The sequence below is a fragment of the Callithrix jacchus genome, chromosome 2, assembly GCF_049354715.1.
Source record: "Callithrix jacchus isolate 240 chromosome 2, calJac240_pri, whole genome shotgun sequence".
Classification (NCBI taxonomy): domain Eukaryota; kingdom Metazoa; phylum Chordata; class Mammalia; order Primates; family Cebidae; genus Callithrix; species Callithrix jacchus.
Window position 1 is genome coordinate 17,601,588 of NC_133503.1, and position 24,806 is coordinate 17,626,393.

At 55.6% G+C, this 24,806-nt stretch overlaps 1 protein-coding gene and 1 long non-coding RNA gene across 9 annotated transcripts in view; one reads left to right on the forward strand and one right to left on the reverse strand.

Annotated features, from left to right (window-relative positions):
- LOC128930345 (uncharacterized) overlaps positions 1–10,600 on the forward strand; it is a 35,874-nt gene extending 25,274 nt beyond the window's left edge. For all 5 annotated transcript variants that reach the window (XR_008478310.2, XR_008478309.2, XR_008478308.2 and 2 more), the window contains 3 exons: positions 474–607; positions 4,358–4,399; positions 7,228–10,600. This is a non-coding gene — a long non-coding RNA (uncharacterized LOC128930345). The remainder of the gene's footprint in view (positions 1–473; positions 608–4,357; positions 4,400–7,227) is intronic.
- Positions 8,799–23,288, reverse strand: AP5Z1 (adaptor related protein complex 5 subunit zeta 1). 4 transcript variants are annotated; one of them, XM_035292000.2, is made up of 17 exons: positions 23,118–23,288; positions 18,981–19,118; positions 18,527–18,713; positions 16,602–16,746; positions 16,277–16,386; positions 15,690–15,858; positions 15,041–15,181; positions 14,642–14,679; positions 14,385–14,547; positions 13,019–13,197; positions 12,661–12,803; positions 12,118–12,258; positions 11,463–11,574; positions 10,627–10,724; positions 10,008–10,140; positions 9,712–9,926; positions 8,799–9,453 (listed from the first exon to the last, which is right to left on the reverse strand). In XM_035292000.2, the coding sequence occupies exons 1-17, from the start codon at positions 23,156–23,158 to the stop codon at positions 9,183–9,185; spliced, it is 2,424 nt and encodes an 807-aa protein (XP_035147891.1). In that variant the 5' UTR covers positions 23,159–23,288; the 3' UTR covers positions 8,799–9,182. The 4 variants fall into 4 exon arrangements, with proteins under 4 accessions (XP_035147891.1, XP_035147893.1, XP_035147892.1 ...); XM_035292002.3 differs by having other exon boundaries at positions 18,910–19,118; XM_035292001.2 differs by lacking the exon at positions 13,019–13,197 and having other exon boundaries at positions 12,661–12,841.
- Positions 23,289–24,806: the final 1,518 nt, after the last annotated feature.

Here is a 24,806-nt window from a genome sequence, read left to right on the forward strand (position 1 = left end):
CCACAGGTGATCCGCCCCTTCAGCCTCCCAAAGTGCTGGGATTACAGGTGTGAGCCATCGCGCCTGGTTATTTTTGTATTTTTAGTAGAGACGGTATTTCACCATGTTGGCCAGGCTGCTCTCGAACTCCTGACCTCAAGTGATCTGCCCACCTCAGCCTCCCAAAGTGCTGGGGTAACAGGTGTGAGCCACCACACCTGACCAGTCCCTCCATTTTCAAAGCCAGAAACAGAGCATGAACTTAGACTCGTGTTGCAGGCTTCTGACGTTCCCTTCTGCCACCGATTGGTTTCTCTCCATCAGCGGTAAAGGTATCCTGCTAGTGTCTTCTTTTCCCCCTGTAGAGGCGGGGTCTCTGTTGACAAGGCTAGTCTCGAACTCCTGGCCTCAAGCAATTCTCCTGCCTCAGCCTTCCAAAATGACAGGTTTGCTAATATTTTCATGTGAGGCTCACTGCGTCATTTTAATTTCAGGATTTCCTAGTGTCTTTGCGAAAGCTCAGGATGAGACTTTGTCACTAAGGTGGCTCCCTCCTCTCGGCACATCAAGCTTGTTTGTACCCTGGTCCCAAGAGCTCAGAGGCTGAAGCTCGAGTCCCTGCCTGAAGGTAAGTTCTCAGCTGGGGAGCAAAGCCTTGGCAGCCCGGTATATCTGCCCAAGTGTTCAAGACCCAGGCAGGCCGGGAGTAAAAGCATTCCTGTCAAGAAGCTGAGCACGGGGAGCAGGAATCTACTATGCAAAGGGAGACCCCAGTTCTGAGACCTCTTCACATAGCTTAGGACTGAAGCTGGAGGGTCATATGGAGGGTGGCAGCTCCCAAGGTCCACCTTGGGAGGTGAGGCCAGGCACGGTGGCTCACAACTGTAATCCCAGCACTTTGGGAGGCCAAGGTGAGCAAATCACCTAGGATGGTAGGTCGAGACCAGCCTGGCCAACATGGCAAAACCCTGTCCCTACTAAAAATACAAAAATGAGCCGAGTGTGGCAGTAAGCGCCTGTAATTCCAGTTACTCGGGAGGCTGAGGCAGGAGAATTGCTTGAACCCAGGAGGCGGAGGTTGCAGTGAGCTGAGATTGTGCTGCTGCACTCCAGCCTGGGCAACAGAGCGAGACTCCATTAAAAAAACCCAAGGTCCATGTACCTGAAATGGCCCCAGCCCACTTGGGGACAGAGCAAACATGGGTGCTCACATCGAGGGATCATCTTGGTTTTAGTTGAGTGCAAGCTTACGGGCTATGGGCAGAGCATCTCCTTGGTGCTCAGAGGATAGTTGCGGACCCACACTTTCTCTGGATCATTTGCATTTACCATCATCCTCTTCTGCCTGTGCCACCCGAGCATCAGCTCTGCCCATCCTACCGGCACCTCTGGACCTGGCTTCTACCAACATGGAACCAGGGGTTTGCAAGGAAGAGAATACAGTCATGGCGTCTTAGTTCCTGTTTCTGATTGGGGCGGTAAAGCCCCTTCCTCATCCCTCTTTATCACTTACCAGTAGAGGCAGAAGCGAAAAGCCATGGCTTTAGGCTGCTCAACAAAACAAAAACAACAGCAGCAAAATAAGGTGGATTGAACAAGCACGAGTAAACTCTTACGCTATAGTAAAGTCAGATTTTTTTCTTTTTTTTATCTCTGTACTCTGCAACCTCTACCTCCTGGGTTGAAGCGATTCTCCTGCCTCAGCCTCCTGAGTAGCTGTGACTACAGGCACCCGCCACTGTACCCGGCTAATTTCTGTATTTTTGGTAAAGATGTGGTTTCACCTTGTTGGCCAGGCTGGTCTCGAACTCTTGACCTCAGCTGATTCACCCACCTTGGCCTCCCAAAGTGCTGGGATTACAGGCGTGAGCCACTGTGTCTGGCCAGAATTTGCTTTCTTAACTTGGGTTTTTTGTTTCTCCTTCTTATGTCAAAGACTAAAAAAATAAATGGGTGTGAGAGAGACATTCAGAACCATCAGGCTCAGTAGCGGGCAAGCTGGCACTCAGTCCCAGGGCTCCCGTGCACCCGGCAGGGGCTTCTGCCACTGTTTTGCAATTCATAGCTAAGAGCTGCCCCATTCCACTTTCTCCCCCTTCAGCCCTCTCCTGCTTTTCCTTTTGCCTGGGGAAAGACTTTGATAGAAGCCCATTGGGAGAAAACACAGTAAGATGATACATGTATATTCTCTCTTTTTTTTTTTAAGACGGAATCTCGTGCTGTCACCAAGGCTGTAGTGCAGTGGTGCGATCTCGGCTCACTGCAATCTCCACCTCCTGGGTTCAAGCAATTCTACCACCTCAGCCTCCCAATTAGCTGGGACTATAGGCGCGTGCTACCATGCCCAGCTAATTTTTTTGTATTTTTAGTAGAGATGGGGTTTCACCATGTTGGCCAGGATGGTCTTGATCTCCTGACCTTGTGATCCGCCTCCCTCGGCCTCCCAAAGTGCTGGGATTACAGGCATGAGGATACATGTATATTCTTATGAAATATTTACACATGAAACAGCACCAATTTATCATTTAAGAAATTAGAAAATACCATTATATTAAGAAAAAAAAATCCGTCCAGTGAGGTGGCTCATGCCTGTAATCCCAGCACTTTGGTGGATTGAGGCTTGAGGGTCACTTGAGCCCGGGATTCAAGACTGGCCTGGGCAACACAGTGAAACCCCGTCTCCACAAAAAATTATAAAAGTTAGCCAGGAATGTTGTTACATGTCTGTAGTCCCAGCTACTTGGGAGGCTGAGGCTGGAGGATCACTTGAGCCCGGGAGGCAGAGGCTGCAGTGAGCTGTGAAGGTGCCACTGTACTCCAGCCTGAGCAACAGACTGAGACCCTATCTGAAGGAGGAAAAAAGCCTGAGCAACATAGCCGAACCCTGACTCTGCAAAAGGCGTGTGCGCATGTGCGCACACGCGCGCGCACACACACACACGTTTTGTTTTTTTAGACAGTCTTGCTCTGGTGCCCAGGCTGGAGTGTAGTTGTGCAATCACAGCTCATTGCCACCTCTGCCTCCCAGGTTCAAGCAGTCCTCCTGCCTCAGCCTCCCAAGTAGCTGGGATTACAAGGGTGAACCACTGTGCCTGGCCTCTACAATAAAAATAGGCCAGGCATGGTTGCTCACACCTGTAATCCCAGCACTTTGGGAGGCTGAGGCAGGTGAATCACCTGAGGTCAGGAGTTCGAGACCAGCCTAGCCAACATGGTAAAACCCTGTCTCTACTAAAAATACAAAAAATTAGCCAGACATGATGGTGTATGTCTGTAATCCCAGCTACTTGGCAGGCTAAGGCAAGAGAATCGCTTGAATCCGGGAGACAGAGGTTGCAGGGAGCTGAGATTATGCCCCACTACTGCACTCCAGCCTGGGCAACAGAACAAGACCTCATCCCCCCCAAAAAAGTTTTCTATATATGTGTGTGTGTGTATATATATATATATATATATATATTTTTTTTTTTTTTTTTTTTTTGAGATGGAGTGTTGATCTATCACCAAGGCTGAAGTGCAATGGCGCGATCTTGGCTCACTGCAGCCTCTGCTCCCCAAGTCTGCTGCCTCAACCTCTTGAGTAGCTGGGATTACAGGCATACGCCATAACATCCAGCTGATTTTTTTATTTTAAGGAGAGATGGGGTTTTACCATATTGGCCAAGCTGAACTCCTGACCTCAGGTGATCCACCTGCTTCGGCCTCCCAAAGTTCTGGGATTACAGGCATGAGCCACCGTGCCCGGCCTGTTTCTTCAGAACAAATTTCTATTAATTACATTTCTGGGGCAATGGGTGGGGGTTGGAGTAAATTGCCCACTGACTTCTGAGACACAGATACACATATTCATTAAGAAAAAAATCCAGTCGGGCATGGTGGTTCACCCTGTAATCCCAACGTTTTGGGAGGCTGAAGCGGGCACATTGCTTGAACCTAGGGGTTTGAGACCAGCCTGGGCAATATAGTGAGACCCCATCTCTACCGACAAAGTTAAAAATTAACTGGGCATGTGACATAGTCCCAGCTTCTCGGGAGACTGAGTTGGGAGGATAGCTTGAGCCTGGGAGTCCAAGGCTGCAGTGAGCCATGATTGCACCACTGCGTTCCAGCCTGGGTGACAGAGTGAAACCCGGTCTCAAAAACAAAATAAAAATCCAAGTGAGGCCTCATAAGCTTGAGTCCCTATCACATTTCGAAGGTGAGGGCTTTGCTCTGGTAATGGGGATCCTTCAGAGAAGGCTTTCTCCCACCTGTGCCCCGGGGTGGGGAGAGCGGTGGTGGTGGGGAGGGGGGAGGTGGCCCCAGCAGTTGATTGGGAGCCCCCGGGCAAGCGTGGCCTCTCACATTCTCTCTCCCTACCTGATGTCTGCCTTCACAGGTGTCTGCTTTCTGAGAACAGCAGAGACCAACCATGTCCCAGGTGAGCGAGGCGTTTCTTTCAACCACACTGTTTTCAGCAGGGATTTTGGATGCTCATAAGAACGTGTCTGATGAAAGCTGGGCACCATGGCTCACGCTTGTAATCCCAGCACTGTGGGAGGCCAACGTGGGTGGATCACCTCAGGTCAGGGTTTTGCCACTAGCCTGGTCAACATGGTGAAACCCTGTCTCTACTAAAAATACAAAATTAGCCAGATGTGATGTGGGGATGGGTACTTGTAATCCCAGCTACTCGGGAGGCTGAGACAGGAGAACTGCTTGAACCTGGGAGGCGGAGGCTGCAGTGAGCGAGATCGCACCACCATACTCCAGTCTGGGTGACAGAGTTAAGACTCTGTCTCAAAGAAAAAATAAATGTGTCCGATAATACACAATGCAAACAGAAGTCAGGATCAGTGAAAACAGGAAGAGAACAGAAGATCGAGGCTGTGGGAAGGGCAGGGTGGAGACACTGTAGAGGCTCCCACAGTTGTGAGATACCTTGTGTATATATATATATATAATTTTTTCTGGGGCTGGACTCTTGCTCTAGCACCCAGGCTGGAGTGCAGTGGCATAATCTCGGCTCACTGCAGTCAGTTGCAGATGCCCCCCTCACATGGCCAGGGGTCTGCACGGGGTCACCAAACTGGTGTCCTGGGCCTGTCCCAGGCACAGGGCCTCGTGCAGCCCCATGCTGCCCTCTGGTGTGCACTATGGCAAGGTGCAGCGTGTCTGCCTGGCGCCCTGTGCGGACGGACCTGCAGTTTGTGGCTCCACATTGTGCCTGGCTCCAAATGGCTGCCCACTGCCAGGTTCCTAAAACACTAGACAAAAAATCTATATATATGTGTATGTATATATATATTTGATATATATTTATATAAATATATATTTTATATAATAAAATATAAATATATATTTTATATAATAAAATATAAATATAGATTTTATATAATAAAATATAAATATAGATTTTATATAATAAAATATAAATATAGATTTTATATAATAAAATATAAATATAGATTTTATATAATAAAGTATAAATATAGATTTTATATAATAAAGTATAAATATAGATTTTATATAATAAAATATAAATAAATATATATATTTTTTGAGACAGAATCTCATTCCGTTGCCCAGGCTGGAATGCAATGATGCGATCTCAGCTCACTGCAACCTCTGCCTCCCAGGTTCAAGCAATTCTCCTGTCTCAGCCTCCTGAGTAGCTGGAATTACAGGTGTCTGCTACCACGTCCGGCTAAATTTTTTATTTTTAGTAGAGACGGGGTTTCACCATGTTGGCCAGGCTGGTCTCGAACTCCCGACCTTAGGTGATCTTCCTGCCTCGGCCTCCCAAGCTGCTGGGATTACAGGTGTGAGCCACCGCGCCTGGCCTGTTTTTGTGTTTTAAAAGCATTTTATTTTGACATAATTATAGATCCAAAGGAAGCCGTAAAAATAGCAGAGTCCTGTGTACCTCCACCAGCTTGTCCCACTGCCGCACGGCAGCAAAGCCTGAAAACTGACATTGACTTGTTACTATTAATATGCCAGCTACGCCTTGTACAGTATTCAGTTGTCACCACTTTTTGAAGTGAAATTCACATAAAGTTAACTATTTAAAGTGTATAATTCAGTGGCATGTAGCACATTGACAGTGTTATGCAGCTATAGCTACTGTCTAGTTTTAAAACATTGTTGTCACTTGCAAAGGAGACATGGCCACTCAGCAGGCACTCCTCATTCCCTCCTGTGCCCAGGCGCCGGCAACCACAGACCCACTTGCTGCCTCTGTGGCTACACGTCTTGTGGCTATCTCACATCAGGGTTACCAGAAAGGGGTCCTGATCCAGACCCCAAGAGAAGGTTCGTGAACCTCGAGCAAGGAAGAATTCAGGGCAAGTCCATCAAGTGAAAGCAAGTTTATTAAGAATATAAAGAAACAAAACAATTGGCCATGCGAGGTGGCTCATGCCTCTAATCCCAGCACTTTGGGAGGCCAAGGTGCGGGGGATCACCTGAGGTGAGGAGTTCGAGACCAGCCTGGCCAACATGGTGAATCCCGCCGCTACTAAAAATACAAAAATTAGCGGGTCTGGCCGGGTGTGATGGCTCATGTCTGTAATCCCAGCTACTTGGGAGGCTGAGGCAGAAGAATTGCTTGAACCTGAGAGGCAGAGGTTGCAATGAGCCAAGATCACACCATTGTACTCCAGCCTGGGTGACAGAGCAAGACTCTGTCAAAAAAAAAAAAAAAAAAAGCTAGGCGTGGTGACAGGTGCCTGTAATACCAGCTACTCGGGAGGCTGAGGCAGGAGAATGGCTTGAACCCAGGAGGTGGAGGTTGCAGTGAGCTGAGATTGTGTCATTGCATTCCAGCCTGGGCGACAGAGCAAGACTCTGTCTCAAAAAAAAAAAAAAAATGAAAAAAGAAGAAAAAAAGGCTACTCCATAGGCAGAGCAGCAGAGTGGGCTGCCAGACAGAGTATACTGAGTTATTTCTTGATTATATGCTAAAGAAGGGGTGGACTATTCGAGTTTTCTAGGAAAGGGATGAAGATTTCCATGAACTGAGGGTCCTTCCCCTTTTTAGACTATATAGGGCAACTTCCTGATGTTGCCATGGCATTAGGAAACTACCACTGTGCCGGTGGGAGTGCCTTCTAGCATGCTAATACATTATAATTAGCGCATAATGAGCAGCGAGGATGAGTAGAGATCACCGTGGTTGCTGTCTTGGTTTTGGCCAGTTTCTCTACAGCATCCTATTTTATCAGGAGTGTTTTTGTGACCTGTATCTTGAAACTGCATCTTGTGCAGACCTCCTATCTCATCCCGAGACGAAGAATGCCTATCCTTCTGGGAATGCAGTCCAGTAGGTCTCAGCCTCGTTTTACCCAGCCGCCATTCAAGATGGAGTTGCTCTAGTTCCAACGCCTCTGACATAATATGAAGTCATGCAACATGTGACCTAGGGTTTGCGTTCTTTCACTTAGTATGTTTCTAAGGTTCCTCTTTTCTGTAAATCTGTAACGATTCTAAATTTTTAAAGTTTATTAAAAAAACAGTTGAGAGCTGGTGAGCTCTGCCCCTTTCCCAGCTGCCTCTTGGAACCCCTCCCCTCCAGGAGGCTACTCCTCCTTGGGCTGGGGTCGTGCCCTCCGAGTCACCAAGATGAACTGGGCAGCCCTGCAAGCCACACTCCCCGTCCTAAGCCCGGCGCAGCTACACAGGCTGTGGTAGTAGTACCAGGTGACCTGGGCAGTGGCCCCATCAGTGCCTGGGAGCTGGGAGCCAGGACAGCACCGACGTCTTCAGGTCAGTGAAGCCCCATCTCAGGGCAAGAGGGGAGCTGGGGACTCTGTGGGAGACTCATTTTAAAGCTAGGGGCGGCCCCACGCTCTCTGAACTTCAGGATTGGCCCAGCAGCGCCCTCACACCCCCTGCTGCAGGCGATCCCGAGACCCGCGCACATGCATGCACGTGCGCACGCACACCTTGGTGTGCACAGTTCTACACGTGCGCTGCTGTTTCCACGTGGAAAAACAAACACAGCTGACGGAAGCGCCTGCCTTTCCTGCGGCCCCGGGCTCAGCGGCCCCGGGCTATTCTGGGGCCAGCCCACCCCGCCGCGGGGGACACCATCCGCCCTGGCGCTCAGAACGCGACCCCAGGCTGCGGGGCAGGCGAGCGCTCCCTGGGCTGGAACCTAGCGGTGAGGACCCAGCGGGTTGGGCCCGGGCGTCTGGGGAGCTCCAGAGCCCACACGGTGTCCCCCGCTCTGCCCCCTGCGCGTCAGCCGCCCTCTTTGTAGTCCAGAAGCCGGGCTAGGGGCAGGATCCCCCGGCCGTTTCCAGCCAGTGGTTTCTTGGCCGCGAAGCGGTGGGGAATCTGGGGGCGGGGCCAGAGCCCGAGATGGGTCTGAGGGTGGGAGGCGATGGCGCCCCCTGGTGGCTGAGCCCGTCCTAGGCGCCAGGCAGAACGCCGGACAAAGCTGTGCCTCCAAGGCCCGGCAGATAGGAGCGCAGGGCCCGGCAAGGTGGCGGGGCCGGTGTCGCACGCTCAGGCGCTCCCTTTCATGCAAAGCCAGTGCTCCGAGCTCAGCCCTCGTGCAGGTGGCTCCCTGAGCCTTCCCCTCCGAATGGCCGGAGGCTGCAGCCCTCCCCGGCCCCTTCCTCAAGAGCATCAAAAGGGACACTGACCAAGTGCACCACGCAGCAGAGTGACCATCCCCGGGAACTCGTGCCACTGCCTTCTGGACTGCACGAATGCCCTGTTTTCTGCAGCAGCTGGCAGCAGCCTGGCCTGGCAGCGCCCCCAGGACTGGCAGCAGCTGCAGGGGCTCCCATCCCTGGCCCTCTCCCCAGGGTGCACAGCACTGTTCACAGAGACACTTGCTAAAGGAGATTTATTTTTACTGCAGCTTTTCCTGCCCCTAAACTGCCCAAGAACAAAGAACAGGAAATAGACCCAGCAGCCTCCACCCAGCCCAGCCACAAGGCCTCAGCCTCCCATTAGAGCCTCCACAGCTCCCCTCAGCTCAGCTCAGCATGGCCAAGGAGCAAAAGGCTTGGAGACAAAGCCCAGAGGGTGAAAAGGGGGTCAGCCCTGAGTGTCTCTGAGGGTGCCAAGCCCAGCCTGGGCCCTGCCTCTCTCCCAGGACTCCCATGTCCTCCTGAGTTCCTCTCCATCACGAAAGCTGACAGCTTGGCCCTAACAGCAAGCTGGCAGCCCCAGGTTCTTAATCTGTGCCGGTGTCCCTGGCCACTGTCCCTTCACCCTGGCAGGAGGCCAGCCTCCCTCTCCACCAGCCGGCTGACTATGCGCAGAGCCAGGGGCAGGGCTGTGTTGACGTCACGGTGATAGCGGGGGCTGCACACCTCCGCGCTGGGCGTGAACACGAACTGGGCCACACTGGGCATCTTCAGCAGGGTCAGCAGCTCTGTGGCCCGGGTGCGGATGGCTTCCATGCCCTCCTCGCTGTGCGTGGAGCTGGCGGCTGGGCTCTGAGCCAGGTTCCTCATCTTTGACAGCAACAGAGAGGTCCTGGGGAAGAGGATCCCAGCTGTGAGCTGCAGATACTCCTCTCCCAGGGATAGGGTCTGTGTGGAGGGGCCAAGCCCCAAAGTGCCCAGCCAGTGTGGCTTTAGCTCAGCAGGGCCCACCTCAGCCCAGCCAGCTGTGCCCACCCAGAACCTGAGCTGCTGAGGCCATTTCACGACACCTGGACAGGAAGACCTCAGAAGCCTCAGCTCTTCCTTCCCCAGGAAAGCCAGGGGCTTCTCTGCCTCCCCACCCAGGCACCTGGGGATCAGGTCTTGGCTCCGGGAGGCCAGCTTTGTCAGCGTTGTCATCAGCACAGTGACCACCTGTGGGGGACAGCCGGGCAGGGTGGCAGAGGGGCGGCACTGGGTGACCTCGAATAGCAGGGCCTCCAGGGCTTCGAAGAACTTGTTGATCTGCTCCACGGTGCACCTCCGATCGTAGGTCACTGACAGGTACTCGCCGATGGCCCACACCTAGGCCCAGGGACACAGGCTAAGCCCCCACCTAGGCCTCCTGGGTCAGGAGTGGTGGAGGGAAGCCAGCGCCTGCCTTACCACGCTGGTGACGAGGCTCGCCCTGCTGCGGAGGCCATTCACGCTGCCCAGGAACTCCAGCAGGTCTCTCGCCAGCTCCACCACCAGGGAGGGCTTCAGCTTACACAGGTCCAGGAACTGGGAGCTCAGCACCCTGCCCAAGGGCCAGGTCCGTGCTTGCTCTGTGCAGACCCCTGACCCTGTCCCCACCCCCTACCCCATCCAGGCCGAGGGCTCAGAGGGAGCCAGGAAGTGTCAGTGGCAGGTGCAGTCTGCACCCTCAGATAGGGACATAACAGATGATTGCCATCCCTAGAGAAACTGTTCACCTCACTGGGGAGAAGGCTAGCACCTGCACTGGCCTTGGGGCCCCAGCTCAGAGTGAGAGAAGGACCCGGGGGACAGGGTGTGCAAGAGGGACTTGAGCCAGCCCCAAAGATGACAGGTTCAGCGGAGGGAAGGACAGGGACAGAGAGGAAGCGCCCAGGACTGGGCATGGGGCCGAGGGTGGGGATGGCAGGGTCTGAGGCTGCTGAGGGCCCAGCTAGGGGTGAAGCTGCAACCACTGAAGGGAAGGGAGAGGGGAGGGGTCCAGGAGGTGCCTGCCCAGGGCTGCGGCGGGAGCGCAGGAGGGACCCACCTGTGCACACGGGCCGCGTACCCTGGCGCCGAGTAGAGAGAGTCACTCCTGCCCAGGAGCAGCAGCGCCAGCTGGTTGGTCAGGGCCCCATCAGCCACCTGGGGGTTGGGATCAGAGACAGGCTCAGCCCCACCCCCACTGTAGGCCCTAGGGTTGGGGTGAGGCCTGGGGGCAGCCGAGAGGCGGGAAACTTCTCGTCCACTGCCTTCTCCAACACCCAGGAGCCCCTGGAGAAGTGTTGCTTCTGCTCTGAGGCTCCTCTGCCAACACCTGCTCTGCAAGGCTGGGGGCATGTCCTGCTTGGCCAAGGGTATGCCCAGGGGATGCCCAGCCCTGTGCCCAGCCCCCTGCCAGCCTGCCCCTTTCTCGGCTCTCCTGTGCTGGCATCCCACTTGTAGCGCTCCCAGAGGTGGGAGCCAGCGACCAGGTGTGGGTGGAGGCAGCTACCAGCCTTTGGGAGCCTTTATTCTGGCCTCAGATGCAGATGTTAAAGGTATCAGGGCAGCAGGGGGACAAACTGCTCTGCCCCAGCTGTGCTGCCAGCACCAGGGCTGCTCACTTTCCCGCTGATGGGTGATGGGGCCTGCCGGAAAGAGGTGGAAGGGACCTGCTGGGACGGGGACAGGGCCTGCTGGAACGGGAGTGGGGATGGGGCCTGCCAGGATTGGGGATGTGATCTGCCAGCATGGGGGACGGGGCCTGCCAGGGCTGCAGCATGTGGCTGTGGACGGTGGGTGTGGTGGGATGAGCCTTCTGCAGAGCTCAGGGGAACCTGCTGGCTGGCTCTGGCTTGCCCCTTGGTTGTGGGAATGGGGGGCTCCAGTCAGCGGGCTCACCTGGGTCACCACTGAGAAGAACACCTGCAGCAGTGTGGGCACGGCCTCAGCACACTGGGCCACGCGGGCGCAGCCGGCCATGGGCTGCAGCAGCTGGTGGAGCGGTGCCAACCTGGGGACACAGTGTGGCTGTGAGAGCCGCCCACTCCCTTACCTGGTGACTGCAGGCCAGGGCCCGGCATCGGGGCCACGTCACCACTACCCCCTCTTATGTGGCTGTGCCCACTCTCATCCTCGCTTCTCGCCTCTCAGGACCACCTGCTCTCCTGGGTTCAGGGAGACCCCCGGTGTCGGCATACTGGGGACAGTGGAGCCGGTGAGGCAAAGGCTGGTGTGGGCCAAGGGCAGGAGGTTTGTGGACCAGTCCTGGGCTTCCTGCTTCCTGGGCTCAGCCTTGGTTTCTCCATCTGCAAAATGGAGCACCCACAGGGCCGACCCCCAGGCTTCTGAGGGTTGATCTGGGCAGCAGAGAGAGCTGAGCCCTAGGCCCCCACCCAGCAGACCATGCTGCAGAAGGAGGGCCTCTGCAACGGTCGTGACAGCTGCTCCCTGGGGTGGGAACACAGCCTCGTCTGGGGCATAAGGCACCCTAGCCTCAGCCCAGGGCCCAGCAGCAAGCCCCATTCTGGCGGCTCCCCAGCCTGAGGGCCCCTACCTCTCAGTGGTGCCACTGGCCTTGGGGCGCAGCAGGTATTGGAAAAGACCCTGGAACTGTGGGTCCCGGAAGGCCTCCAGGCAGCTGGGGACCCTGAGAGAGGTGTCCCAGAGTGGCCTCTCGGATGGAGCTGGCGATGACCTGTGTGAACAGATGCCCAAGGCCTGGCCGGGATGCAGCACAGGCCACTCAGGGTCCCATGCAGCCCCTGCCCCCACAGGCACACCCCTTATTGGGAGACACACAGCAAGTGTCTGTAACATCACAGCGCCTGGATGCTGGGAAGGGCTTGGGGGCACGGGAAGGCTCCAGGCCTGGGCATGAAGATGGGTGAGAACTCCAGGGTGCAGGGGCTGCCCCTGGCAGGTGGCCAAGAGTGACAAACTCGCCCTGTCCTGAAGGTGACTTTGCAGGGCAGGACTGGCTGGGTGTTGGGGGTGGGGAGGAGGGTCCCCAGTGTAGGGGTCAGGAGTGGTGAGGAGAGTTCAGTGTGCACAACCAGCTGGCTGGGCGGGGTGGTGCTGGCAGAGGGTCGGGGCCCACCTGAGCTGCAGGTCCAGCGCTGCAGTCAAGCAAGGCAGGTCCAGCAGCGCGTGCAGCATCTCCAGCGCCGTGCCGGTGTCCACCAGGGCTGGGAGGAGCTCCACGAACTCGGAGGTGAGGGGTGGGCTGTTCCAGGCCAGGAACTGCAGGCACAGCGCAGTGGTTTGGACAGAGCTCAGAGCTGTTGGGCAGGCGTGACGCTGCATGGGCACCCTGGGCCCTTACCTCGTGCTGCACCCCACATTCCAGGCCCAGGATCCACAGGGTGCTATGCGCAGTCAGGACTTGCCCTGAACCCCACTGGAAAGAGGAGAGGAGCCCAACCCCCGCCCTGGCACCCAGGGATGCCCAAATGTGCCTTAAAGAGGTTGGGGAAGCTCAATCTGAGGGTGCTGAGGTGCCCGGCAAACAGGTGGAGGTTGTCCCTGCAGAACTGGATGAACTCGAAGGCCAGCATGGGGCTGTGGAACTGCTCAGATGGGACCCTGGTGAACAGGTGCCGGTAGACGGCTTCCGAGTCCACTGCAGCCACCTCCCCTGCAAGACCAGGGCCCGTTAGGGTGCACGCCTGCTGGACGCACATGTCCTGACCTAGACTTGGTCCTGGCAGCACCGCTCTGTGGCTGGTTAGGGCCCCTGAGTCTCAGGCCTGCTCTCCAGGACACCAAGGGCTCTGTCCTACGTCCTACGCCGGGACACTGGGGAAGCCGCACTCAGTCTCCCTCTCCCAGCAACACGGCCAGCTCATGAGTCACACAAACTATGGCACATTTTTTGGAATGTGCTAGTTCCTAGACTTTTGAATTTCATGGGCTAGGGACACAGCAAAGAGTTTCTATTTTCCTATTTAAAAGGTTGAAAATTACCAACATTAGCACAGGGATCCATAAAAAAGAAACACGACGGCCGGGCACGGTGGCTCACACCTGTAATCCCAGCACTTTGGGAGGCCAAGGCGGGCGGATCACAAGGTCAAGAGATCAAGACCATCCTGGCCAACATGGTGAGACCCTGTCTCTACTAAAAATACAAAAAATTATCTGGGTGTGGTGGCGTACGCCTGTAGTCCCAGCTACTTGGGAGGCTGAGGCAAGAGAATTGCTTGAACCCAGGAGAGGGAGATTATGAGCCGAGATCGCGCCACTACACTCCAGCCTGGGTGAGTGTGAGACTCCGTCTCAAAAAAGAAAAAAAAGGCCAGGCACGGTGGCTCACACCTGTAATCCCAGCACTTTGGGAGGCCGAGGTGGGCGGATCACGAGGTCAAGAGATCAAGACCATCCTGGCCAACATGGTGAAACCCTGTCTCTACTAAAAATACAAAAATTAGCTGGGTGTGGTGGCGTGTGCCTGTAATCCCAGCTACTCAGGAGGCTGAGGCAGGAGAATGGCTTGAACCTGGAAGGCGGAGGTTGAAGTGAGCCGAGATTGTGCCACTGTACTCCAGCCTGGCGCCTGGCGACAGAGTGAGACTCCATCTCACAAAAAAAAAAAAAAAATGAGCTGGGTTCAGTGGCTCATGCCCCTAATCCCAGCACTTTGGGAGACCAAGGCAGGAGGACTGCTTGAGGCCAGGAGTTTAAGACCAGCCTGGCCAACACAGGAAGACCCGTCTCTATTCAATTTAAAAAAAAAAAAAAAAAAAAAGGGAAGAAGAAATCCTGTCCTAAAATGAAGGGCAGAGGCAGAGCCCCGAGAGCTGTCATCACCCCCCCGGGGCTCACCATGGCTCAGGAAGAAGTGGGCAAGGGGCAGCAGCACCCGCACAGAGGCTGGGTCCCCCTGCAGCCGCCCATGCAGGGCCTTCAGGCAGGAGAGGCTGCGGTACAGGAAGGACGGGTCCTGCCGGCACAGCACGTCCAGCACCAGCACGGCCTCCACCAGGCACTGCGGGACACAGGCCGTGTCAGACGGGCTGAGTTATCGCCTCCCACACCCCGCCCCGTTCCCCCCCACCCGTCCCCCGTCCCCAGCCACTTACAGCTTTCTGCAGGTCGGAGTCCCCCTTCCTCAGGGCTCCTGGAAGGATGGGAATAGGTTAGCCAGCTCTGCCTCAGCCTCAGAGAAGCCCAATGAGGGGGTGGCGTGTGTCCTGGAAGCTCCAGGCAGGACTGCGAGCAGAGGGGCAGACAGGCCCCCAGGAGGACTTGAGTGGGACTGAGGCTGAGGGGCCCAGGCAGGACAGGGCCGGGCTGGGGGCTGGGGTTGGAGCCTGAAGAGCACTGGGGCTGACCCCAGAAACAAAACGCCCCTGCTCCAAACTGGCTCCCCAGGGCCCACCCTCTGGAGCAGCAGCTTGAGGAAAATCTGCGGGCCTTGGGTCACCTTGCATGGCAGGTCGGTGGAGCCGGGGGGGCCAGTGCCTGGGTGGGGGACTCACGCCGGTTACTCTGCTCAATGAGGCGCTGGCAGTACTCGAAGGCCACCTCCCGAAGCCGCTCCCGGGGTGGCAGCAGGCGGCCAGAGGAGGAGGTGGCAGAGATCACCGACAGCGTGGAGCCTTCCTGCTCTGACCCATCATCTGTGAGAGGAGGGGATGCTCAGCAGGCTGGCATGTGGCTCCTGGGCTGGGACATGCCTGCTACCCCTGCTTGGAAGGGCAGGAAGGGAGCACCGGCCCCGGCCCCTCCCAGGGGTGTGCAGTGTCGCCATCTTGAGACGTCCACCCACCCAGCAGCTTCCCCATCACAACCGCCCTTCAGAAGAGCTGAGGCTTCTTCCCCAGCAAGTCCACAGAGCAGCTGGGAGGAGCAGCGGTGTCACTCCCACTCCAACAGTCTGAAGGGCGCCTGCCTTAAACGGTGACTGCTTCTCTTGCACATTGCGTGATGGTCACGAGGCGTCCACAGAGGACCCCAGTGCTGACCCTGGACCCCAACCACACTGGCCAGGAGTGTTCTCTGCCCAGCCCTGACCTCTGCTGTATTCTGGGCACACCTGTGTCCCCCAACCTCTGCCTGTGTCCCCTTTGACCGACCCACAGTGCACCCACCTCCCACCCGTCTGACACCGCCCCATCCCCAGCACACCTGTGTCCAGGGCACCTGGGCCCTCGGGGCCGCTGTGCAGCAGCCACACCCGCAGCATGGAGAAACCCTGCACGTTCAGCCACTGGTCCTCTGTGAAGCGGTGGCCAGTAGATAGCACTGTGAAGAAGTCGGTGGCCACCGCCCCGTCCACCTCGGTGATGGGGCCTGGCTGTGGGAGGGACAGGCAGGGGTGGGTGGAGGCCGGGAAAATGCCGACCTGAACACAAGCTCCTCAGGAGGGTGGAGGAGAAGCTGCCTGAACGTGAGCCAGGGCAGCGGCCCACCCTGTGTGATGCAAAAACCCGTCCCCACCTGACCCCCAGGCAGACGCACATCCCACATCCTCCTGCGCAGGCCCCGGGAATGAACCCACACACAGACCCCCAAAGCCACACAGGTCGGGGGACTGTGGCCCTGCATGAACCAAGCCCCACAGCAGAGACAGGCTTGTCCTGGACCCTGTGCAAGGACAGCAGGTATGGACGGGGACCTGCTGGGCAGGGCTGGCTGCAGTGGGCACAGGAGCTCCCAGGGAGGGGCTGTCTGTGACTCTGTTCCCCACGGTCCCAGAACAGCCCCGCCCTTACCTGCCGGGCCCTGGGCGTGGAGAAGAAGCTGCCAGAGTGCGGAAACCCCTGCTGGAGGCTGGCATAGCGCAGCCAGTCAACCAGCCGCTTGCTGAGCAGGGTGGTCTGGCCTGCAGCGGGTGGGGTGGCATGGGGAGAGGAGGTTAAATCCTCTGGATGTTGGGATGCTGGCTGATTTCCTCAGAAAACAGAGTCCTGCAGGGTCCCAGGCCTTGAGCCTCCCTGTCCCCCCACCCACCCCCACGCCCCCACCCACCACAGGCCTTGTAGGGAAGGACCTGGGAGGGCAGACCCCAAACAGCCTCTTGGGAGGGGCTCCACGTACCCTCCTGGAGGGTGCCTGGGCTGAGGACCACGACCTTGGCCATGACGGGGAGGAGGTGTCTGAGGCTGGGCCCCTCTGGCTGCCGGCTCTCCAGGGCCCGCAGCACGCCCTGGCCCACGGCTCGGACCTCCTCATTTCTGTCACCCTTCAAATCAAACATGGGGCAAACGCTGGGGTACTGGCCCATGTCACCTGCCAGAGACCAATTCCGCCCATTTCGGAAGTCCGCGTGACACTCCTGAGAAGCGTCGGTCCCTGAGACCCCAGGCCCAAGGGGTGTCAGGTCGGCCGTTGTGCCCAGGCCCACCCAGGGCAGCAAGGTGCTGCCTGCTCTGCCTCCAGCCTCTTTTCCTGCAAACTGCATCCCTGAGGCTGGAGGAGGCCTGGGGGGTACGTAGCTAATTCAATGCTAAAAACACAGTGGAAGCTACCGTGGGTGTGGCTGCAGCCCCAGGACACCCCATCCTGCGGGGCCTCCAGTGTGGAGTCCTGTCTTTAAACCGCCCACCTCACTCTGCACAGCCAGATGCTGAAATGTCTGAGCGGCACCAGGCGCACCCGGCACACGGGCCAGGCAGTCAGGGAGCGGAGGAGGGCGCTGGATGGCCAGGAGGCCACGTGCCTGGTGGGAAGTACACCGCTGGGTGGCCGGGAGGCCAGGTGCCTCGTGGGAGGTACACCACTGGCGCCTGGCAGCAGTTCTGCAAGCTCATCTTTTACCAAAATAAATGAGAGTTGCTGGAGGAAAAGGGGCTGCTTCCAGGCAAGGGCAGGAAATGAATAAGAAGAGCCAGAGTCATCCTGCCGCAAAGGCGAGGAGGCACCACAGCGTTACCGGGGTCTTGGGGGCCTGGAGGTGGCTTGCAGGGGCTCCGTGAGGTGAGGGAGCTGGGCACCATGAGGATGACCCCAATGATGGAGCACAGCGCCCGGTACACTGGTGCCCACGAGCTCTCACTCACACAGCAACCACAGGCTCTGTGGCACCCTTCCTGCAGACTCCACAGCCCTGGGCAACCCACGAGCAGAGGCAGCAGCTTCCCTCACACAAAGGCAGCCTGTGAACCCCTAGATCCCCACACTAAGTGTCCAGGCCTGCTCCCAACACAGAGGGAGGGAGGACATGGACTTGGGAAGAACTCCTGGCCGAGGAGATGGATTGCCTGAACCCAGGAGTTCGAGACCAGCCTGGGCAACAAAGTGAGACCCCAGGTCCCTACAAAAAATACAAAACTTAGCCAGGTGTGGAGATGCATGCCTGTAATCCCAGCTACTTGGAGGCTGAGGTGGGAGGATTGCTTAAGCCAGGGAGGTCGAGGCTGCAGTGAGCTATGATCATGCCATGGCACTCCAGCCTGGGCAGCAGAAACAGTGAGACACTGTTTCTAAAAAAACCACCACCAACAGCAAAAACAAAAAAGGTCTGGAGGCCTGGCCTTCCCCGATGTGCTGCCTCAAGGCCAGGCCTGAGAAACCGAACTCCATCACCTCTACTGTGCCCCTTACAGCACAAATCCAGGTCTGAAAACTCCTGGAACAGGGCCCAGGGAGCTGAACCTGCGGCTCTATCCACGTCATCCATGCCACCCTACGCGGGTCTCAGAATGCCACCAGAGCAGCCCCGGCTCTGCAACCTCACTGAGTCATCAACAGGGCATTGGGATGACAGCTTCCCCAGGAACAGGGGGCACAGGAGGCAGGGGTACCGGCAGGTGTCTGTTTGTTCTAGGCGCATCTTGGTGCTGAGTGTCTGGCACACCTGAGGCCGTGACACGCCCTGTTGAGTCGCACAGGGACCTGAGTCCACCAGGCCCACATGGCACATTGGTGCGTGTGAGGGGACATAGGCCGGCCTGATGGGTGCACCTGAGGCCCCAGGAACCCTGGGGCTGGATGGCCCACTGGGGTGGTGACTGCCATGTTACCTGGGCCAAGAGCACGGAGGCCACCAGGCTCAGCTGCCGGCTGTTCTGAGTGTGATCCCAGGTCAGGCTGAGGCTGTCGCAGGGGGACATCTCTCGCAGGATGGCAGTGCAGAGCACCTGGAGCTGCTCGGGGCATGCAGGCAGGCTGAGGGTAGCCTGCAGCAGGTCTATGCACGTCTTCTCCAGCCTGCAAGGCCAGATGCCCACAGTGGGCAGCAACACATCATGCCCATGGCAGGAGCATCCAGCGCCCCAGAGGACCTGGCCAGGCATCCTCGGGCAGGGAGACAGAGTGTTTTATGTGAGGATGGACCTTCAGCATCAGTTTGAGTGGACAAATAACTCAATCTCCCCACCCCCAACGAAGGAGCATCTGCGCTGACCTACTGGGCATGGGGCGGGTTTTCCTGGGGCCGCTGCGTTGGGAGCTGGCCTGAGCCGTGGCCACTCTCACCTCCGGTGGTACTTTGTCGCTGAGATGATGAGGAAGAGCCTCTGCAGGGAGTCAATGGTGTCTGGCCCCAAGTCCTCCGTCTGCAGCAATTTACTGATCCGGGAACAGAACTTCTTCAGCTCCTCGTCCTGGATTTCCCTAGACAGAGAAGAGGACTTCAGGACCCAGAAGCACTCACTGCTCTGAACCAAAAAAAGAATAACTCTTGGAGTGGGGAAAAATCCCTCTTTAGAAAAGAGAAGCCGAGGCCAGGCGCGGTGGCTCACACGTCTAATCCCAGCACTTTGAGAGGCCAAGGCAGGCAGATCATGAGGTCAGGATAGCAAGACCTGGCTAACACTGTGAAACCCCGTCTCTTCCTAAAAATACAAAAAATTAGCCGGGTGTGGTGGCACATGCCTGTAGTCCTAGCTCCTCAGGAGGCTAAGGCAGAGGAATCGCTTGAACCTGGGAGGCGGAAGTTACAGTGAGCCGAGACTGAGCCACTGCACTCCAGCCTCGATACAAAGCAAGACACCATCTCAAAAAAAAAAAAAAAACAATAAAAAACAGAGAGAAGCCGTATCTGGGAGGAACACGGTTCCACCACTCAACGCCTCTTGAGACAAATTCACTGATTCGCCAAACCGGCGCCTCTCACCCTATGATTTCTCCATCCATCACTGTGACTTACTGACAGTCTCACTCACGGAGACTCGGGTACTTAGATTTTGTTATTCCAGGAGCAGAAGGACTTAAATTGCTTCTTTTTAGGAGTAAAAAGATTGAAGACATCTTTTGAAAAGCAACGTATTCTAGACTAAATTTCCTACTCTTGAGAGCCTTTCACTTATGGGAACGAGAATAACATCTCATATCTTAAAGAACAAGTGTTATGACATATTGTAAGGTAAGCCCGTTATAAGTGGTAACTAGAATAAGTAACTGGCTTAATTTAAAACTCTCTAGTAAGTCACAGGTAAGATACTGAATAAATTCCCAAATGGAAACCTGTTTTTAGGTTTCTATTCCAGTCTAAAAGAAAGAGGCGATAATGTGCAAAGGGTCTGCTGTGCCAGGCGACTCTGGAGGTTCCCTGAGAAGTCCCCTAAGTGGCTGTGCCCTCTACAGGCCACCTGTAATCCCAGCACTTTGGGAGGCTGAGGCGGGAGGATCACTTGAGCCCAGAAGTCTGAGACCAGCCTGGGCAACACAGTGAGACCCTGTCTCTACAAAAGAATTTAAAAACAAATTTTGCTAGGCATGGTGTAGTCCTGGCTACCTGAGAGGCTGAGGTGGGAGAACTGCTTGAGCTAGAAGATCAGGCTGCAGTGAGCCAAGATTGCGCCACCGCCACCGCACTCCAGCCTGGCTGACAGAGTGAGACATTGTCTCAAAAAAAAAAAAAAAAAAAAATGGAGAATCTTTCCCAGAAGGTGGAACTCCTCATCCCAATTTAATTCCCTTCAGCATATTCTCCAAATCCCAAGCTTCCTTCTAAAAAGCCAACTCACCCAAACCCTTCAATAGCTCCTCACTGCTTTCAAATCCAAACCCCTACAGACCCTAATGCTGCCTAGAAGACCCCTGCCCCGGCTTCCTTCTGCAGCCTCCATGTCCTGTTTCTCTTGCTTCTGCCCCTTCACAAGGACCCTCTGCCTGAAACACACCCCAGCTTCCGGTCAGTGGCTCTACCTCCTGGAAATCCTGACCTTGCTGGGCATCGCTCCACGCCTCAATCCTTGACTCGCTTTCTGCTTTCTCCATTTATCCTTCAGCTTACAGAGCTATCTTTGATAACTTTTTCCACCCTTGCTTCCCATATCTCTGGCACATTTAGAGAGAAACTAAAGTTCACTCCAAATATTTTTGGCTATCTTTGGAGACAGGGCTTCCCTCTGTCACCTGAGCTGGAGTGCAGTGGCACAATCATAGCTCACTGCAGCCTCAACCTTCTTGGCTCAAGTGGGATGATACTGCCTCCTGCCTCAGGCTCCCAAGTAGCTGGGACTACGGTGCATGCCACCACACTTGGCTAAGTTTAAAAAAAATTCTGTTTTGTAGAGATGGGTCTTGCTATGTTGCCCAGGCTGGTCTTGAAGTCCTGGCCTCAAGCAGTCCTCCTAACTCGGCCTCCCAAAGTGCTCGGATTACAGGCGTGAGCCACTCACTGTACCTGGCCCACTCCAAACCTTAACCCTCAAACTATAGCTGTTTATTTTAAAACATCACCAGAAATCACAGGCTTAAATTTATTGTGAAAACCATTAAGCCCTGATACATTAACCTTCTTTAAACCTTAACAGAGGGCAACTGTAGAACTCATGTATGTTACGTAGGGAAATTCAACCACACTCTATCCTCAAAAATGCCTGCCCACCCTAGCCAAGGAGGCAGAGAAACAGGTATTTAAGTAGTGAGGGCTCAGCCGGGCTTGGTGGCTTGTGCCTGTAATCCCAGCACTTTGAGAGGCCAAGGCGGGCAGATCACCTGAGGTCAGGAGTTCCAGACCAGCCTGGCCAATGTGGCAAAACCCATTCCCTACTAAAAATACAAAAACTTAGCTGTGCGTGGTGGCTGGCACCTGTAATCCCAGCTACTTGGGAGGCTGAGGCAGGAGAATTGCTTGAACCTGGGAAGCGTGGGTTGCAGTGAGTTGAGATTGTGCCACTGCACTCCAGCCTGGGTGACAGAGGGAGATACTTTCTCAAATATAAATAAATAAATAACTAGTGAGGACTGTTCCTTTTGTCTTTCATGTTACAAGTTTATGACCTTGAGTAGCAGGTGACTTGGGAATGGAGTTCTCAGTTGGTGTTTTTCCTTGTCTCTTGATAAGGACTTTGGGATGAATATATTGCATGCTGAGTGAGATGCCCATATTTTTCATTTTCATACAGTCCCTAAATTCAAATGACATATCTGTCGAGGACTAAAGGGAAGGTTGCCGGCGTTGAGCTACTGGGAGATGATACTGCATATTCACCAAGCACTTTCCTAATGAGTGGAATCTTCTTGTTCTTTTTCTTTTTTTTTTTAATAAGATGGGGTTTCACCATGATGGCCAGGCTGGTCTTGAACTCCTGACCTCAGGTGATCCACCACCTCAGCCTCCCAAAGTGCGAGGATGACAGGCGTGAGCCACCACGCCTGGCTATGAGTGGAGTCTTAAGGGTTATTTTGATCTGAGATTTTTGTCCTGTTCGGACTTTAGAACTTGATTTGCCTTCAGGCCCTCACTCACTATAATCATAGCAACTTCATCCATCCGAATCTTTCCCAATTGCTCCAGCTCTGAATCCAGGTTTGCCTGTCTGTTTTGCGATGGAGTCTCGCTCTGTTGCCCATGCTGGAGTGCAGTGGCGCCATCTTGGCCCACTGCAGCCTCCACCTCCTGAGTTCAAGGAATTCTCCTGTCTCAGCCTCCCGCCTCCCCAAGTTTGTTTGTTTGCATTTACCAAGGGGCTGTAGTTCTGGCTGCATTTTCTGCTTTTAAGCATGTAGTATCAAGCTTTGCCTGTTTGGTGGACTGTGAGTGTTTTCAGTCCTGGCCTACACTGTTTTCCCCCATGACTGGTTAGAGGTGAGGAAGGGGCAACCCACTCGTTAGTGGGAGTCCAGAGACAGCCTGGTACCAGCCTGGTGGGGGATTTCTTAGCCTAGTCAATACAACCGCGCAAGAGCGACCTTTCTAAGTGATAAAACCTTCCCACGGTTCCCTGAAGCCCTCGATGGCGTCCAGCTCCGTGGCACACAGCCTTACTCCTAAGCAGCCCTCCGACCTCTCTGTGACTTTGTGTCCTCAACTGTAAGGCCACGAAAGCTCCTGGATGCCCGATTACCCGCCAGACGCGGGGTTCTCACCACGAAGCCTTTGACCAAATTGCCGCCTGGGCCCCGCCCCACTTGCTTTCACTCAGCCTTCAATCGCCAAGACTGCTCAGGTGTCACCTTTTCCGAGGACCCACCATGGCCCTCCCCGACCTCCTCACCCCAAGCCTGGCTGTCATGTTGCGTTCCCGGATCCCCAAGTCTCGAGGACGGGTCCAGTCGGGTCCTGCAAGGCGCGCGCCCGGTCCCCTACCCTGTGAGCCCCACCTCCGGGAACCCCTAGGGAGAAGTGCGGGAAGGAGGGCCGGGGCTGCAGCTGTCCCGCACCTGGCCTGGTGGAGCAAACTCTCCGCTCCTGCGGAGAACATCTCGCCGCCGCCGCCTCCAAGCGGGCATGAACCACGGAGACTCCACGGGAAGCAGCCCAGCAGCCCAGCAGCCCAGCAGCCCAGCAGCCCAGCAACCCGGCCGACTTCCCGGACCGTATCACGTGAGTGCACCCGGCTTCCGCGGTTGCGTCACGTGACGCATCACATGGACTAACGGCCAGGTTGCTGGCCAATGGGCTTTGGCGTGGAGCGCTTGGGGCGGGGCATAGGTGCTCTGGCCTGGGGTGACTGTCGGCGCCTGGGGACTGCGGAGTGCAGCGACCCCGGAACCTCGGCACTCGGGATCCCAGCGCCCTTCGACCGCGGAAACCCTTCCGGCGGAAACTGGGCGCCTGGGGCCTTGGGAGAGGGTGTCGCTCGCCCCAAAGTGCTACTGCCCCGGTTCTGGTGTCTGTTTCGTTAACAGCTTTATCGTGCTCTAGTCCCTACATTTAGTAAGATCTGAGAATCTGACACAAACTCCGCCATTGGTGGGCTGAGCCCAGCAGCATCCAACAGTTTGCAAGGAATTGCCGCGGCTCTGGACAGTTTTGCGGATTTTTTGAGCTCCCATTTATTGAGCACCCATCCCGCACTGTCTGCTGCTTGAAACAATAAAAATTCCTTATTCAACCCCTTATTTATGGGATCTCGCGATCTTTTTTTTTTTTGAGACCAAGTCTCCCTCTGTCGCACAGGCTGGAGTGCAGCAGCGCAATCTTGGCTCACTGCAACCTCCGCCTCCTGGGTTCAAACGATCTCTTGCCTCAGCCTCCCGAGTAGCTGGGAATACAGGTGCGCGCCACCACACCCGGCTAATTTTTGAATTTTTAGTAGAGACGAGGTTTCACCGTGTTGGCCAGGATGGTCTCGATCTCTTGACCTCTTGATCTGTCTGCCTCAGCCTCCCAAAGTGCTGGGATTAGTAATCTCTATTTTACAGATGAGACCACAGGCTCAGAAAGGGGTAGTTTCTGTTCATTCTAATAGATGTGTTGATTGCCCAGGATGTGCTGGGGCCTGCGGATGTTTGCCACCCTGCAGACGGCAGGGAGACACAGGGCGACACATCAGCGTCATGGTGAGCCCAAGGGTATCCAGACCAAGGGGTAGAGATGGGGTGGGCTTAGGACAGGGATCTGCTTCCTGAGGCTTAAATGTACCCCAGGGAGAAACTGACCTCTAGCCACAGGGGAGAGAATGGATGGGGAAGCTCCGGAGGGAGAGAGAAGGCTGGTACAGTTGTGGTCCAGGGGAGGGAGGTTTGACTGATGGATTTGCAGGCAGGAGGAAGAAAGTGGAGAAATCAAGCGTAACTTCATGTTTCTGGCCTGGGCACTGGGTGGTGCCATTCATTTGGTGCTGGGGCAGAAAAGGACAGGGAAGTTTGTGCCAAGAGCCATTCACGCAGTGGACAAGTGATGATTGAGTCCTACCTGCGCTAGGCACTGCTGAAGGTTCTGGGGATTAGGGTGGGGAGTGGGAATCAATGTTCCATAGATAGTGTGTCAGGGTTAGGCCTTGAAGGGGTAAGTCCCGAAAAGACACCTGATGGAAGGAAGGAAGAGGAGGAGGGAGGGAGGGCTTTCTGCAGGAGTTCCATAGATGGTTTTGAGATGCCCTTGGGTGACCAGTGATGTCTGAGGGC

Bases quoted from the DNA above. Each gene is read 5' to 3' on its own strand.
- AP5Z1 (XM_035292000.2), bottom strand. From the start codon at position 23,158: ATGTTCTCCGCAGGAGCGGAGAGTTTGCTCCACCAGGCCAG. The intron at 18,714-18,980 runs GTGAGAGTGGCC...CTGGCCTTGCAG, and splicing joins GCGACAAAGTACCACCGGAG to GCTGGAGAAGACGTGCATAG. The intron at 9,927-10,007 runs GTAAGGCAGGCG...CCCTGGGCCTAG, and splicing joins CGAGCCTCGTCACCAGCGTG to GTGTGGGCCATCGGCGAGTA.